The sequence below is a fragment of the Dermacentor variabilis genome, chromosome 7 (assembly GCF_050947875.1).
Source record: "Dermacentor variabilis isolate Ectoservices chromosome 7, ASM5094787v1, whole genome shotgun sequence".
In the NCBI taxonomy this organism is placed as follows: domain Eukaryota; kingdom Metazoa; phylum Arthropoda; class Arachnida; order Ixodida; family Ixodidae; genus Dermacentor; species Dermacentor variabilis.
This window is the reverse complement of record NC_134574.1, coordinates 155554108-155568735: the sequence shown is the minus strand read 5'-3', so window position 1 is coordinate 155568735 and position 14628 is coordinate 155554108. Positions and strand designations below refer to the sequence as shown.

Sequence of the window (14628 nt, the reverse complement as noted above, 5' to 3'; positions counted from 1 at the left end):
TCTAACATGCAGGATATCAGGAAAGTCAATGTCTATTGTACATTTCACATAACTTACAAAGTTGTACGCTGATTTTACTTTGCCAATAAGACATTACCAAATCTTTACACTGTTCCAAAAAATCTCTATAGGTTCTAGCATTGTTTACATATTTGAGCAACCTTTCAGGCACTACGCTTAGTGCCCCGAGTTCTTGCAGAGTATGGTGCTTGACGGTGCTATGCACTTCCTGGTTTGCCCATCCTGACAAGAAAAGATTGTATGGCTTTGAATCGAGGCTGTGTGGCAGCTAATCATGAGGCCCATGGTCTACCACATTTTGCACAGGCATAACAGCTGAGCGCATTCATGTATGGCAATATGTTACAACATTTGAAAAGCTTGTCATCTGCTTGACTAATGTCTCAGCATGCAGAAACAAATCCTAGCTCCTTCGGTATCCTATTTGTTAGATTTACTTGGCTTCAATATAATAAATGCAAAAATGTTAACATTATAAGAAATTTAAGATAGGCACTAATATGCACCGACATTCCAGACCCCCGTAGATTTTATTAGTCTTTTCTGCACTATGTTAGTCTTATGAACGTTTGTATTTGTCTAGAAGTGAGGTTAAACAGCGCGAAAAAGATGAGGACACAAGGAAACAAATACCACAGACAAGCATGTCCTCTTCTTTTTTGCGCTGTTTAACCTCACTTCTAAGTATGAACCAACTAGCCCTCATCAAGATCTTACTAATGTATTTGTCTAGTATGTTTTGTATCATTCTTGGTGTAGTGCCTATTAGGCTAATAGAAACATGCCTGCTTTATACAATGTTGTGCACAATGTATCTGCATGCTACTGTGGCATGCTGTGAGCAAAGACCCTAGTTGCACAGCGCACATCCACATTGTCTAGAATGGCCTCATACATCTATTAGGGACAGCACTATAGATAGATGAATAACACAGGCTATTGGTCTACTGCTATTACTAGCTCATTCTGCATTGTGTGGATTGTTCAGTGGAACACCTGGCATGAGAGTTCTCCCCACGATAGGCGGCGGTAGAAATGCCGCTCCCCGATCCAGTTTCTCACCCATGATGCTTTGGTGTTCCTTTATCACGTGGGGATATATTAGGAAGAAAAGCGACGTAGAAGGTGACAAAATCACACATTTTTAGTGTGCTGTCGATGACAATCGGATAGAAAATCAGGCGTGGGGAGGTGCCATTGCACCATGGAGCATGCAACTTTCCATTGACACAACACCGCCATTTTAGAACCATTGTAAGAAGGAGAGATCTGAGCTTCAGATAGCCACAGCGCCGTATTTTGCTATGCAAAAATAAAAGCAATATAAGCAAAAAAAAAGTGAAAACCTAATGTCACTAGTCATTGCTGCTGCTACGAGGACACAGGAAGTGTACGTACTGGCTGACACAGATTTGAATCGCCAGCATGTGTTTCGTGTGCATTTTTAAAATGGCGAGTTGTGCATTTCTTTGTCCTGGTGAACTTTGGCGATCATGGTAGAACATGCCATTGGCTCATGTTAGTTTCGTTAATGCGTCCAAAATGCAACATTGTGAACTTACAATTTGAAATGATGGAATGGTCATATCGGAAAAAAAGAAAGAAAGGGACAGAGGCTTAGTTTCATGCGTAACCCACCCCTGGTCACCAGATGTCCACCTCTAAAAAATATCTGGGAAGAACCCTGCTTGGCATCATTCAGTCTACATCTCTGTAGCAACTCACTTCTCCAGTGGCAATGTGTGCAAACAACGATGATTTTTCTATTATATTATATCTATGGACAAACCAGGTAAGAAGAAAAGTGTTTCTATGAACGGTGCGGACCAAGAAATGTGATCATTCTGCATAATATGAGTGAAAATTAAGTAGCAGTTCTTATAAGAAATATGCATGTCACAGTACTGCAGAATTAGTAAAGAAAGGAACTGCAGAATACTTGCCTTTCTTAAAATTAAAGTAGTAGAGGCCTTAATCTCGAGATCACTGTTTGTAATCAGGTCCTGGATGCTTACTGAAAAAGATAACAGCAGATGTAGTAGAAAAAAGAATCAATCTGAATAAAATAGAACTTGAAGCTTTAGGACACATTTTCATGAAATCCTGGCAACTATAAAGCTGAAATTCTGAGTTCCTAATTCACGAAGCCACCAATTCAATGGTGACTTCATGAATGAAGGCATGACGACTTCTAAAATACCCACTCATACACCAAAGTTCTTCAATCACACCTGAGCATTGCCTGAGGTGAATCAACAGAGGTTAGTTGACTGATGCACCATGTGCGAGTAAAACATAAAACTGGTGCATCCTTCTTTCTTTCCTGTTGACAAGTCAAAATACAGCTGAGAAAGGCATTAATTGGACACCCTGTTTCTATGCGATTTTGCTTACTGTGTGTTTCTAGAACACTTTACTTGGTTGTTTTCTGTTTCAGCAGTGCTTAGAGAAGGCAAGCGGTGCAGGACTGTTTGAAACTGTGTGCAATAATCACAACGATTCAGGTCCTGTATCAAGTGCATAACAAGGGAACCATTTCATTGACTCCTGCATAACAGGCACTGACAGCAACTGCTTTACACGTCTGCAAAAAAATGTTAAGGCATGCGGCAGTCAACATCTCTGTAACTCCGCAAGTTACGCATAAGCACTCCCTCGACTCACCTTCTGGGCTCTTCACACAGTGCACAAAGAAGTCCTGTGAACAAAGTAGAAGGGGCACGAATCAGAAGTTATCCAAACCCAAATGTGATGCAACGTTAACTGTTTCATGCAGCAACACGCACACGTGCCTCCGTGGTTGAAAGGCACAAACACCAGATGATGAATGCACACGCATAGTGTGCTTAATGATTATTAGCCCCTTCCATGTCCTCTTCATTCTTGACAGAAGGCATGCCTGGAAAAGGAACCCATGCACCCAAAAAGCAGTAGCCATTTTTACATTGACGGTATTGCATTGCTTTTCTCAGCACATTGTGACATATATGTAGCCTATCCGTATACATATTGCCAGTTACGGAATACCACAACACTAATGATGTATTGCAGAACCACAATGGATATGGAATATTTTGCATTCCATGATTGCTCTCATTTAAAGGAAAGGACTCCACACTAGCGATTGCGCTGCTATTGACAATCTGAACAGTGATTACCAAAGGCAAGACGCCAAACTTTCAAGACGCACGTCTTTTATATTTAGCTGAAGTGCAAGACAATGTGGCCATGGTAATAACATGCAACAAAAACTTTAATTGCGGTAACAAAGTATGTTGCATAACAAAGGATACCACTTGGAGTTGAAACCTAAACATACTGGCAGCCAGCTGCCAAACCTTCAGCAATGTGAGAGCACAGATCTGACAACGTAAAGTAGTCCTCTAATTCAACGCTGGTGCTCTGATCACAAGAATCCGAAGTTGAAGTGCCATAATTACAAGCCGCATGCCTCTGTCTTTCAGACAAAGAAAAGGTCACACCAGTTTTTGCCAAAACAGTTAAACCTCGATGTAACAAAGTCGGTAAAATCAACAAATTGCTTCATTATATCGAAACTTAGTTATCTTGAAATTCAATCTTTCATGCATGCAAATACAGTTGCTGATAGATTTTCTGACATAGAAGGGGCTGCAAATTTTCCTAATTATTGGGTAAACAGAAAAACCAAGTTTGAATTAGAAAAAAAAAAAAGCATTTTGTTGAACTTGAGAGTTGGCGACGACAGATACGGTTTCATGCTGTGTCGACGATATCTTCACATCAGCAGTGCGAAGCAAAGTCAGCCATGCTTTCGCTTTCACTCTGGCCCCACAGCTGATAGCGTTGTCTGCATTGGGACAATGCTATCATGAAAAAGGCTGGCAGCGGCGAGCGAATACTTCGTCTGCCTCTCCCTTCAATGCATCTCCAAAACTCAAGATTACAAAACCTTTAGCACTAAACATGTGGGAGGACAGCGTATGATGCCATGCCATCTCACCTGGCCCAGTCTTTGTGTACATAGCAGATTACCTATAAAGGCATGTTCACATGGAAAGCGGAGTGTCTAACTGGCCAAGTGGATTTTCAATGCGATGAGGCAGTGGGCATGCAGGCCTTTCGACCATCTGTGTCCACGAAAGTTTCCACTTACTGTCTCAGTAATCCTTTGCCGCAGCAGTGAAATTTTGTGATATTAAAATCATGCATAAACACACTTCGTTATACTGGGGTTCAAAATACATAGTGTTCTATGGACAAAAAATTATAAAAAGTTAAATACTTTGTTATATCGAGAGTTTCGTTATATTGAAGTTTGTTATATTGAGGTCTGTATACGCACACACTTCTGTTCATGAAAACCTGTTTCCCAGGCTGCTAATAGTACTACAACTACTACTAGATGGCGTTAAATGTTCAAAAACAATCTCAATGTGCACGTGAAAAATTTCAACCAACATTGGCCATTGAAATCGTTGGTCATTGACAATGGTACAGTCCACTGTGTAGTTCAGTCTGGCTACTACTCACTGTGGACAGCATGACTAGGAAGCAGACCAGGGCCACCACAAAAACGAAGATGGCACAAAGGAAGTAGGCCAGCGCCGCAGTGGTGGGCTCCGTGTGGCCCAGCAGGCAGATGATTTGCAGCACCGAAGCGAAGAGGCCACCAACCGCCTGCAGGCAGTACATAGGCGGCTCTACAAACAGAGCTTTGAGGACGAATGCATCAAAAGGCTCAAGGAAGTGAGGTCACGAGAAAGTGAAAGCTATTGAAAGTCAAATAACTGGTACATGTAGTATATCCAGGACTGAAGAGAAACGGGAGTGAGGTTGAGCATGGATTCTTCAAAGCAAGGCTCATCCAGTGGTGGACCGACTCAAATGAAGGAGCCATGCCAGTTCTTACACCAATGACCAAAACGTTTTACTTGACGGCATGCAAAGTAGCATATTTCCACACAATGGTGCACAGTGTTTAGTGGTTACAGAAGGCGACCAGATTTTTCGAAAAAAAGTACTGTACCTTATGTTTGTACTTTTTTGAGACACTAAACTTTCAGACATGTGGTGAGAAACTAAATATACCCTGAAAAAGCTGCTATACGAGAAGCAATTGTCAGCCTCGAATGCCACACTAAATGAACCAGTTCCAACACTACCACCACAACCACAACCTAAAAAGCAAATCAGTTCAGGCTGGTGAAGTATTAGTCCAGGAATTTGATTCACCTGGTTTAAGAAATATTGCTTACTAATTTAGAAAAAAGGAAGGGCAATTTCCTCTGAACTTCAAGTTCAAACCACACTGCTGAGTGATATACGATAGATTTCAAAGTATTTTCACCTGTTCTGCTACTTGTAACAGAATAAAGTTGTCAAAACCTGATGGGATGTGTCCTTGGTCCTTTCATAAGGCAATGTATCTATATGTTCTTTGCTGATTAACTATTAATTAGTCCCGAGCAGATGATATAGGACACCACAGGAAGACAATGCAGAAACCTCTAGCAGTGTCACCATGCATATTTCATTTTAGTGCCCTTTTCTGGCTTACTAAGCCCCCATGTGTGGTAGAATGACCTTTCTGGTACACCTGAAGTGTACCTTTCCAATAAACATTACCTTAATATTCTTTTTTAATATTCCCTCAAGGCACCTGCAATCCATAACAAAGGCCGCAGCGCATTCTGTAAAGGAATCCGTAACTTGCAGCTGAAGACTCGCAGTTGACATCCACGTCTGCCGTTCTTTAATGTACCTGGACCATACTACTAGTTCAGAATACAGCATGGCACAGAGTGGCGTCTACTTATGCCTGAGCAGAGTTGTTCATTGGCCTTGGGTAGATGGTACATGAGAGCAATGCACTCCAAAACATTTCCTCTCCAATCTCTGGATGTCAGCCTCAATACAGTGCATGTGCAGGTTCTTGACGCCGGGCCAGTGTTGACATTCGCACACTTCGTCAATAAGGGAAATCAGAAAACCGGCCCCAAGTAAACAGCTACCATTTCAGGAAAGCATCAAGACGCTTTCAACAGGAAACAGACCGTGCTCCACAGCCCCTTCGGGTAACCAATTTGACATCTCCATTGAAAAGCTAGTTTGACCAGATCTGTTGCACGTCCAGCATCACCCAGAACTACGGCAGCAGAACAGATCCTTCAGCGAGCTGTAGGGCCCCTAAATGTGGACTCCACACATGAACCCTTCGATGGAATCCCAGATGTAGGAACAGCATCAAATATTTCATGTGCAGTACACTTTTAAAAACAGCTACCCAAGTGCTTGATAAACTTGCCCTAGCTAAAATGGTGCTAGAAACAGCAGAAGGTGTGAACTCATTATGCAATCAAATACTCAGCACCAATAGCTTAAGTACCAATATGACGTGGCACAGACTAATTGCTGATGCAGACGAAATGGCAGAAAGGAAGAAAAAAAAAAGCGGTAAAGTATTACTACCAGTTGCTGTTGCAGCAGTTGCAGAGACTGACAGAACACTATGCAAAGGGCATGGTGAAGGAACAAGGACATGGAGTGATACCCTACAACCACCGAGTGTCACAAAACTTGAAGAAGGTGGTGAAGGGGCTCACTACACCCCTCACTTTTTCTGCATCATACAAACTGTGTCTCAGGTGCAGAGGTAAAGAAAGGCTGTGGCATGAAGCATATGTATGAGAAATACTGCACCATAGTGGTAAACCACATTGTGATGAACAGTGGCAAAGTCTACGTAGCCCAAGCAGGCCACAGCACAAACAAATGGGCAGCAGAATATGAAAGGTTAATAAAGTACAAATTGAGACTGCATCTGCCAGTGCAGCATGAATTATACAAATGTGAATCGAAGCCAAGCAATATCACAATACATATTAGGCAAAAGCAGGGATGTTGCTACCCATGAATTGTTGGAGGCACATTTTATCAAGGATATCAAAACCAGTAGTGAAATAGCAGAGGTTTTGTAAGACAATCATCTCAGTTTCAATGCACGGCCATGCAAACGACAGTATCATAGCTTGTCTTTCGCCTTTTGCTACGTACAGTAAACTAATATGTGCGACATTCATGTGTGCATGCTCATTTAGGCTGATCAATTGAACTGATTGGTAGTAGCACTCCTTTTCTATTTAGAACACTTTCCACATATATTATCTTTGCAGCAAAGGTGAATGACAGTGTCTCCAGACATATACGACACATTTTAATTATAATTATCTTCGTCAGCATTTTTGCATTTGAGGCAGTATCTTAGTGAATACACACAATACTTTAAAAGAAAGACTAAATCTTCTGAAATAGTGGCAAATTCCCTTTGGTTCATATTGATGACTTTCGAACTAGCCAGTCATAGTAATTTGTCAGTATAAAGAAGGGAAAGCAAACCACTGCTGACCACAATGAATGGCAATCAGTAGCTGTAGTGCGAGGCCCAACTGCCAAATTTCATTTTCATCAGTACATGGAATCAGTATGTACACCCGTGAGCAAAAGTACACGGACCACAGGGTTGCCGAAAAAACAGACTTTCTTGGTAATTAACGTGCGTAAATGGAAACTGCTGGGTGCAAGGGAAAATTCATAACGCAAAGTTTGAACTGCAGTCTCTAATTTCAAGCTGCATTCATAGACAGAGGAGAAAATGGGGTTTATCGCGCAATCCTTGGTCCGTATACTTTTGCTTACGGGTGTGCAATGAGAACGAACAATAGCATATACAATCAGTACGTACCCACTGGCAATGGCCACAGCTAGGCTACTGCAAATTAATCTGAGAGGGAACCCTTCTGAAAAATGTTTGAGAAGCTCTGCCATGCAATCACATACCATTCCAATTACCAGACTGTGCATGTAATCCGAAGGCAAGAGTGCCGCCAGACCAATGATTCCTCCTTGAAGCCATGACACAAAAACTGCAGGAAAAAAATGACTAAGTTGTCGCTATGTGCGTGATATAGTATTTAACAGTTATCTACCAAGGTACACACAGGCAGGTTGGAAAACATTAGTGTCACAAGTACAAGCACTTAAGTTGTGCCATGTGCAATAATGCAGAAATAAACAGAAAAGAAAGACAAAGACAGCAATACTATGATCATAATTATTCAAGAAGAAAAAAGGTGCCAACTGCGTAAAAAAAAAACATATTAGCAAGCAGTCAATGTAAATACAGTGAAGTAAAGCTGGAATGAAGCCATTACTTCCAGGGCAAGAAAAAAGGCAAAGAACACACAAAAAAGTTAAAGCTTATTAGCAAGAAAAATAAAGTGATCACAACATGCTTTTAAGCTTATGAGCAGAATCAATCTCAAACACGAAAATTAGTAATGCCTTCATTGTATACTAATTTAGAAAAAAGGAAGGGCAATTTCCTCTGAACTTCTGAACTTTTCTTTTTCTATTGCCACTTCTCTGTAACGCCTGTACGGCCTTGAGAATAAATAAATGAAATGAAAAAAATATGTCAAGGAAAAAAAAATTTTTCTTGGAAGCATGCTCCAAATATGGGAACAAATTACCAGCATGCTAATGAAGAGCAAGGTAAAAACGTTTTCACATAATCTGGTGCATTATTTCTTAAAGGGGCCCTAAATCACCCACTCCAGCACGAAGACCAAGAATATTGTTCTCGAAATCTTTCTTTCACCTTGGCTGACATCTTTGAACTTCTTTTATGATGATTTATTTTTATTTATTATTTTTTGTTCATGGGCACCGCCATCTTGGGCTGTTACACGGACAATTTTCTCAGCGTTGGCCGTGGTGGCATCAAATGGTCACGGTCAAACGGTCATTTCATGGTCACGAAATGCCAAGCACACTCATACAACCATTTTCATGCATACAAATTGACTGTAGTACCATGCATTTGTGTGTTACAGATAGAAATCAGCAGCATTAATAACCCAAGATAATGGCACACAGATGGCTCAGTAAAATAGTCTATAGGCTAGATTTCACTGGGCTCTTAGGCATGCTGCCTATGAGCCGAAACAACAATCCTAGAGCGGGCTGCATGCGATATCCAGTCAGCCCTTAACCTGCTAGCACGAGTGGCATTTGGATGCTGCATTCTGCTCCTTGCAGACCTACTAACCCTAAAGTTCAGTAGCGATTTAGTGGTAAATGCGAGAGAAGTGTGCTAGCATTGCATCGCACCTCTTTGAAGTCCTGAATTCATGATTTAAGCTGCATTCACTACATTGCAAAGTTTGTTCAGGAGCTTACTCGACAAACATCCTGCCTCTTCAAGGAGTGTAGTGCAACTAATGGTGATCTGCTCTAGACCACCGTCAGTTGCACCACATGCATGCACGCATACACGCGAACACACAAGCACACACATGCTATTTTAACCTCTCCCATCCCCTCTATACCTCTACCATGTCATCGGCTTCCCACACTTCACGTGCATACACTTTTTCCCACTTTGACACTCCTAATGCCAATGCATTAAAGGTTGAAAACTACTGCGCTTAAAGGCAAAAACAACTAGAATTTAGTGAAAAATACCAAGTAGATCCAGAGCGACCAGTGGGAAATCAGATGCAGTGAAAACCTACTCTGTATTGACCATGTGAGATTTGTAGAGTGGGGAGCTTGATTTATGTCTCACGGCACGCAGTGATGTACTTATTTGGCCCTTTTGCCCATTGGAAACCATGGGAGAGAGACCTTGGAACAAAGCACGGTTGAACTCCTCACTTCTATCAGAAAGAGCCAATCAAATGTGGAATCTCTGTGTTGCACTTTGTGCTTCCCAGTATCACTGCATGCACTCGGTGGTGGCCACACTCCCTGAATGGCAGCTGGATTTAGTAGAACCTCCACATGCACGCTTGTACAGGCAGTTGCACAATTCTATTCGATGTCATAACATGCGCACAATCTGTTTCAAGGAAAAGTTGGGTATAAGGCCAAAACTTTCTTTTTTAATCTTTATTATAGGAGTACTATATATGCAACTTCCTGTGCTTATTTCAAATAAGAGCTCCATTTCTTTAACAGAAGTCTCACCACTCTTGTTCAAGTGTAGAGAGAGCAATAAGGTTCACCTTATTCGATTCCTTGTGTCATGCGGAATCCGCAGATACCCTGTTTATCAAGATCTAAGGAAATAATTTTTTGCAGGTTTTCTGAGAAAATGAAACTTGCGTAAAATTAAGACCGAATGAGAAAAAATGAGCCTCATGTTTGAAACGACCACACAAATTTACATATACCCACAAGTTTTCAGCACCATAGCTCAACGAACAATTTTCTATTAATTGCTTGTTGCAGAATCAACTCTCCCTTACATTGTCATGACTGTTCTTATGGGCTTCAAATGCAGGTTTCATTCTTTGGGACCAAGGTAACTTTACTGAGCAGATATATGGTAGCTGATCACACGCACATAAAAAGAGGCATATTCCAGCAGGTGAACTAGCTGCCGTCTGTTTGCTTAACTGCATGCAGGCATATTTGTAGCAAATAAAATCCCTTTAAGATCTTGCACTGCAAGGCCCACTGTGGAACAAGTGGTACATATTTGATCCAGCTACAAGATTTTTTTCCAAGTACCATTTAGATTGAAAAATATAAATCTAATATTTTTATTATGAAAACTTTATACAATTTTACATGATTGAAACTGAAAGGCTAAATAAAGCTCTAAGACACACTCGTATTACAGCACTTATAGGTCGATTGCAATGAAATTAAGTTTTGCCTAAATTGGTTATAGTACTATATGTATAGTTATATATACTATTGAATGAACCTTGGCTAAGTTGCAGGGCTGGTAACTGTCTAATATTCTTATCAGCAGATTTTAAATAGCACCCAAGCAGATGACGTGTCCACCTGGTGGTTAGCAGATATACGACACAAATTGAAGCACGTTGGCTCTGAAATTTTTCGTTACATCACAGGCAGCACCCAATCTAGGAGGGGATGCGTCACTTCCAGCTGAGCGATAACAACGTGTTTCTTTTGTTAACCCGTTTCTTCTCAGTACGGTCAATGACGCCATGTAGGCATCAGTGAACACCCAGAGGTATGAGTCAGCTTAGTTTGCACAGCTTAAACTCAAAGCGGTGCACCATAATAACTCGAGACACCCATAGCGCATCTTATCAGAGTCGTAAAGGCACAGCAGCAACTGATGATAAGGCCCCTCTTGCTCTGTTTTTTATCTTTTGTTATACGCTTATCAAACCTGCAGGTCAAGCTAGTGCTATCTGCATGCACAAGATGTGGTGAGGGTACTTGCCATTAAGAAGCGATATGAGGATGACAGTAACAATGAAGAAGCCAACTTGCCCTGAAATTGAAAAGGTCATTATTTTGTGAGAAAACTGCGAAGTTACGTGCCACCATTCAAATAAAAATGGTGAAATGTGTGTGGTCTCCAATACAGTTGGAAGGCAGTGATCAGTCTGAAAGGAACTCTATTTCCCTAACAGGGCTGAGAGGTGGAGGCATGTCATGACAGTAAACAGAAAAGGTGTTATTTTGAGGAGGCGCTGACTGATGTGCCAATAGGTTTAGAAGCAACTCTTCTGGTAAAAAAATTCAAGGCTTTTCAAGGGCTTTGCAAGGCATTGACAAAGCATTTTAAAGGTTTAATGCACCATGATGCATGATGGCTTGAAAACAGAATATACTGTCTTAAACAACAAACAAAATTTTTCTTTTCTCTAATACACAAAAGGAAGAGAAAAAAATCTGCTCGGTAAGCCTTTTTTGTGAGTGTAAAACGTCACCAGCCATCACAAACAATATGGCTCTCTACCACAAGGATGCTAATTTGACCGGACTGGCTCGACTCTTAAGTTGCATAAAGCTCGTGGCCAGATACACAAATATGATCCACTTATAAGCTTAGCCAAAAGCAAGATTACAAGAATTTTTAAGCACTCCATGAAACTTAAGGGGCTTTAGGCCAGTTCAAAGTTAAATTTCATGAATTTCATGCTGACACCTCAGCACTGGTACATCAGTGTGACCAAAGTCAGCTGTGCCATTTCCTGATAACTGGTAAATCAATACTCAAAACAAGTTTACCCGAGGCTTCTGCTAAGTAAAAGCCACTGCCTTCTGAAAGAAGCTATATAGAATGGCAGGCAATGAGGGGTTGTGCAGATAAAAAAAGACATTCAAAACAGGTCTTACAGTTATCAGTGTTGATTTTCACAAATGCTGTCACTATTGCAAAGAACGCAATGCACAGAGAGAATCCCAATATGTTCCGTGTATCCTGCCCAATTCTGAAAAATGGAAAAAAGAAATGGAGAAACATTACTTAAAAGACAGTGCTACTTGAAAGTGAATTCTTAGCTCCCAGCCTGATAAATGAAGTACACAGTGTTTTCATTTCTAAAAGAAATAGTAATTCTTATCATGTAGACTTGCCGACGGTCTTCAAAATAAATGGGCTAGAGAGCTTTAGACTTTAGCCCCTGCTGTTTTGACATGTCTTTAACCTGGCTCTTTCTCATGGAATGTTTCCTAAAAAAAGTTTTTCTATGCCTGCGACGTGTAGCAGTGGCTCAATAGTTGGCAAAAGCCGCAGTAAGCCATAGACTGTTTCGCACGGTCTTTGGTGGAGCGAGCATTTGCAAGTGCAAGCGGGAGAAAATCTCCTTTTCAGAAGAAGGAGAAGTGCGAGTTGGGTTTGTTTGTGGAAGTTGCGCCTACCGGTGAAGAATTGGAAAGACTTGGCTTTTCTTCCTTCTTTCATCTATAGGACTTAGCCAGTGGTTTCGACCAAAACAATCTTTTAGTTTCTTACTGACGCATGCATTTGTTCAGCCTATCTCAAATTTATATTTGGGCTACTCCATTGACAGCGATGCAAGTGTTGCAATGCGGGCTTGTTGGTATGGAATCTTGGGGTACTATTTTAGCACACACAGATGAAAACACAAGAAGGCACATGAAAGACACAGTGCCATGCTGTGTCTTTCATGTGCCTTCTTACGTCCTCGTTTGTATGCGCTACAAACAGTACTCCAAGATTCCATTCACAGGCCTCGGGCTATCCTTCAAGAAAACAAGACGTCAGCACCATCCAGTACACACGAGAAAAAGCCAAGCGCTATAGAAGAAGACAAACGAAAATGAAGCAGGCATGCTTAATCATTGTCATTTCATGTAGGACTGCCTCCTCAACTAGGAAGGCAACATGCCAGAGCATGCAGAAGGTGCGGGTGCCAGCTCTTTTTAACACACAGATGTTGAGCAGGCATTGGCCAATCATGACAGCTGCTGGCACAATCATGCTCTCCGGTATCAGTATATTTTCCACTGCTGTGGCATTGGCAAGAGCAGCTCAGAAGTAGAATCCTGGACTGCCAATCTGTTGGTCGTTAGTTTGAATCCTCGCGGCACAGTGATGACCTTTCTTTCCTTGTAATTTTCTCGCAGAAGATCTTAGAATTGCAGTGATGGAATCCCAAAAGCAAACACCAAAGCAACCAAGGGAGAGAGTCCATATAACATCTGTCCTTGTAAAAGTCCAGATCACAAAAGCTATAGCCTTGCATAAAGGCACAAACAAAAATGTATTTGAAAATTACAGACTGGTATCTATCCTTCTGGTTCCTTCAATATCTCGAGATCTTATCTGCATGCCCTTTCTTATGAAAGACCAAATTATTACAAATTTTCAGTCTGGATTCACGAAAGTTATTGACATGGTCCTATGCTAACTGCCTTTTAACAAATGCCTCTAAATTGAAAGCTGTTTTGTTCAAGCCAAAGAACAATAAGCTAACTATCTAACTCAACATCAACATTAATGCTAGGAAATTCTGCTGTCAAAACTGTTTCTGCATTTAAGTGTCTTCGTGTTCTTCTTTGAAAAAAGGAACGACATGGAATGTGTAGAATAAAGTTGTATTAGGTAAAATATCTTGAATCTGCACTGTGCACTACGGTAAACTACGGTTTAACCTGCCCAAGACCGTTAAACTTGTTATACAATACTCTATTTCTAACACACATTAAGGGGAGAGTTGGGTCTGAGACAAATACATTTTTAAAATGTTTATTCTTCGAGTTAAGCTTGCAGGTATGTGTGATTTTATGTGCTTATTTCAAATATGACGTCCATTCTTGTTTATCTAATTTGGCTCTAACTTTATGCGAGATTCCTTTACTTGCTTTTCCAGAAATGTTTGCAAAAAATTAATTCCTCATATTTTGCTAAAAAGTGTGTCAAAGGCGTCTGCATGATTGAAGAAATCTAATATGACAATTTAAGACTAACCTTGTTATTCTGTCTATCCTGGAAGAAAAGTTGTGAGACATTGAAGTTAACCCTTAGAAGATTGTTTTTCTGGGAGTCCAATAACACATGTCTGTGCTTAGTACCTACCCACAACATGTTGTTGATTATGCAAAAAAGGTGAGGCATGCAGACAGGACACAAGAGAAAAGAAGTGGACAACATGAACGCCGTCCACTTCTCTTCTCTTGTGTCTTGTCTGCACGCCTCACCTTTTTTGCATAATGAATCCTTACTAACTAGCTCAGCTTTCTGTCATTCTAAACATGTTGTTGTTCGTGTCACATGTGTCTAGGATTGTGTGCATATGTATAGGACCTTGTTGAGTATGAATAAAGCTTAAG

At 40.9% G+C, this 14628-nt stretch overlaps 1 protein-coding gene across 2 annotated transcripts in view; it reads right to left on the bottom strand.

Moving 5' to 3' along the window:
• Positions 1-14628, bottom strand: part of LOC142588234 (equilibrative nucleoside transporter 3-like) — a 34046-nt gene that overhangs the window by 10599 nt on the left and 8819 nt on the right. For both annotated transcript variants that reach the window (XM_075699797.1, XM_075699796.1), the window contains exons 4-9: positions 12169-12263; positions 11267-11317; positions 7840-7925; positions 4534-4680; positions 2686-2719; positions 1965-2035 (exon numbers count right to left, since the gene is read on the bottom strand). In XM_075699797.1, coding sequence (XP_075555912.1) covers positions 1965-2035; positions 2686-2719; positions 4534-4680; positions 7840-7925; positions 11267-11317; positions 12169-12263 — 484 coding nt within the window. The remainder of the gene's footprint in view (positions 1-1964; positions 2036-2685; positions 2720-4533; positions 4681-7839; positions 7926-11266; positions 11318-12168; positions 12264-14628) is intronic.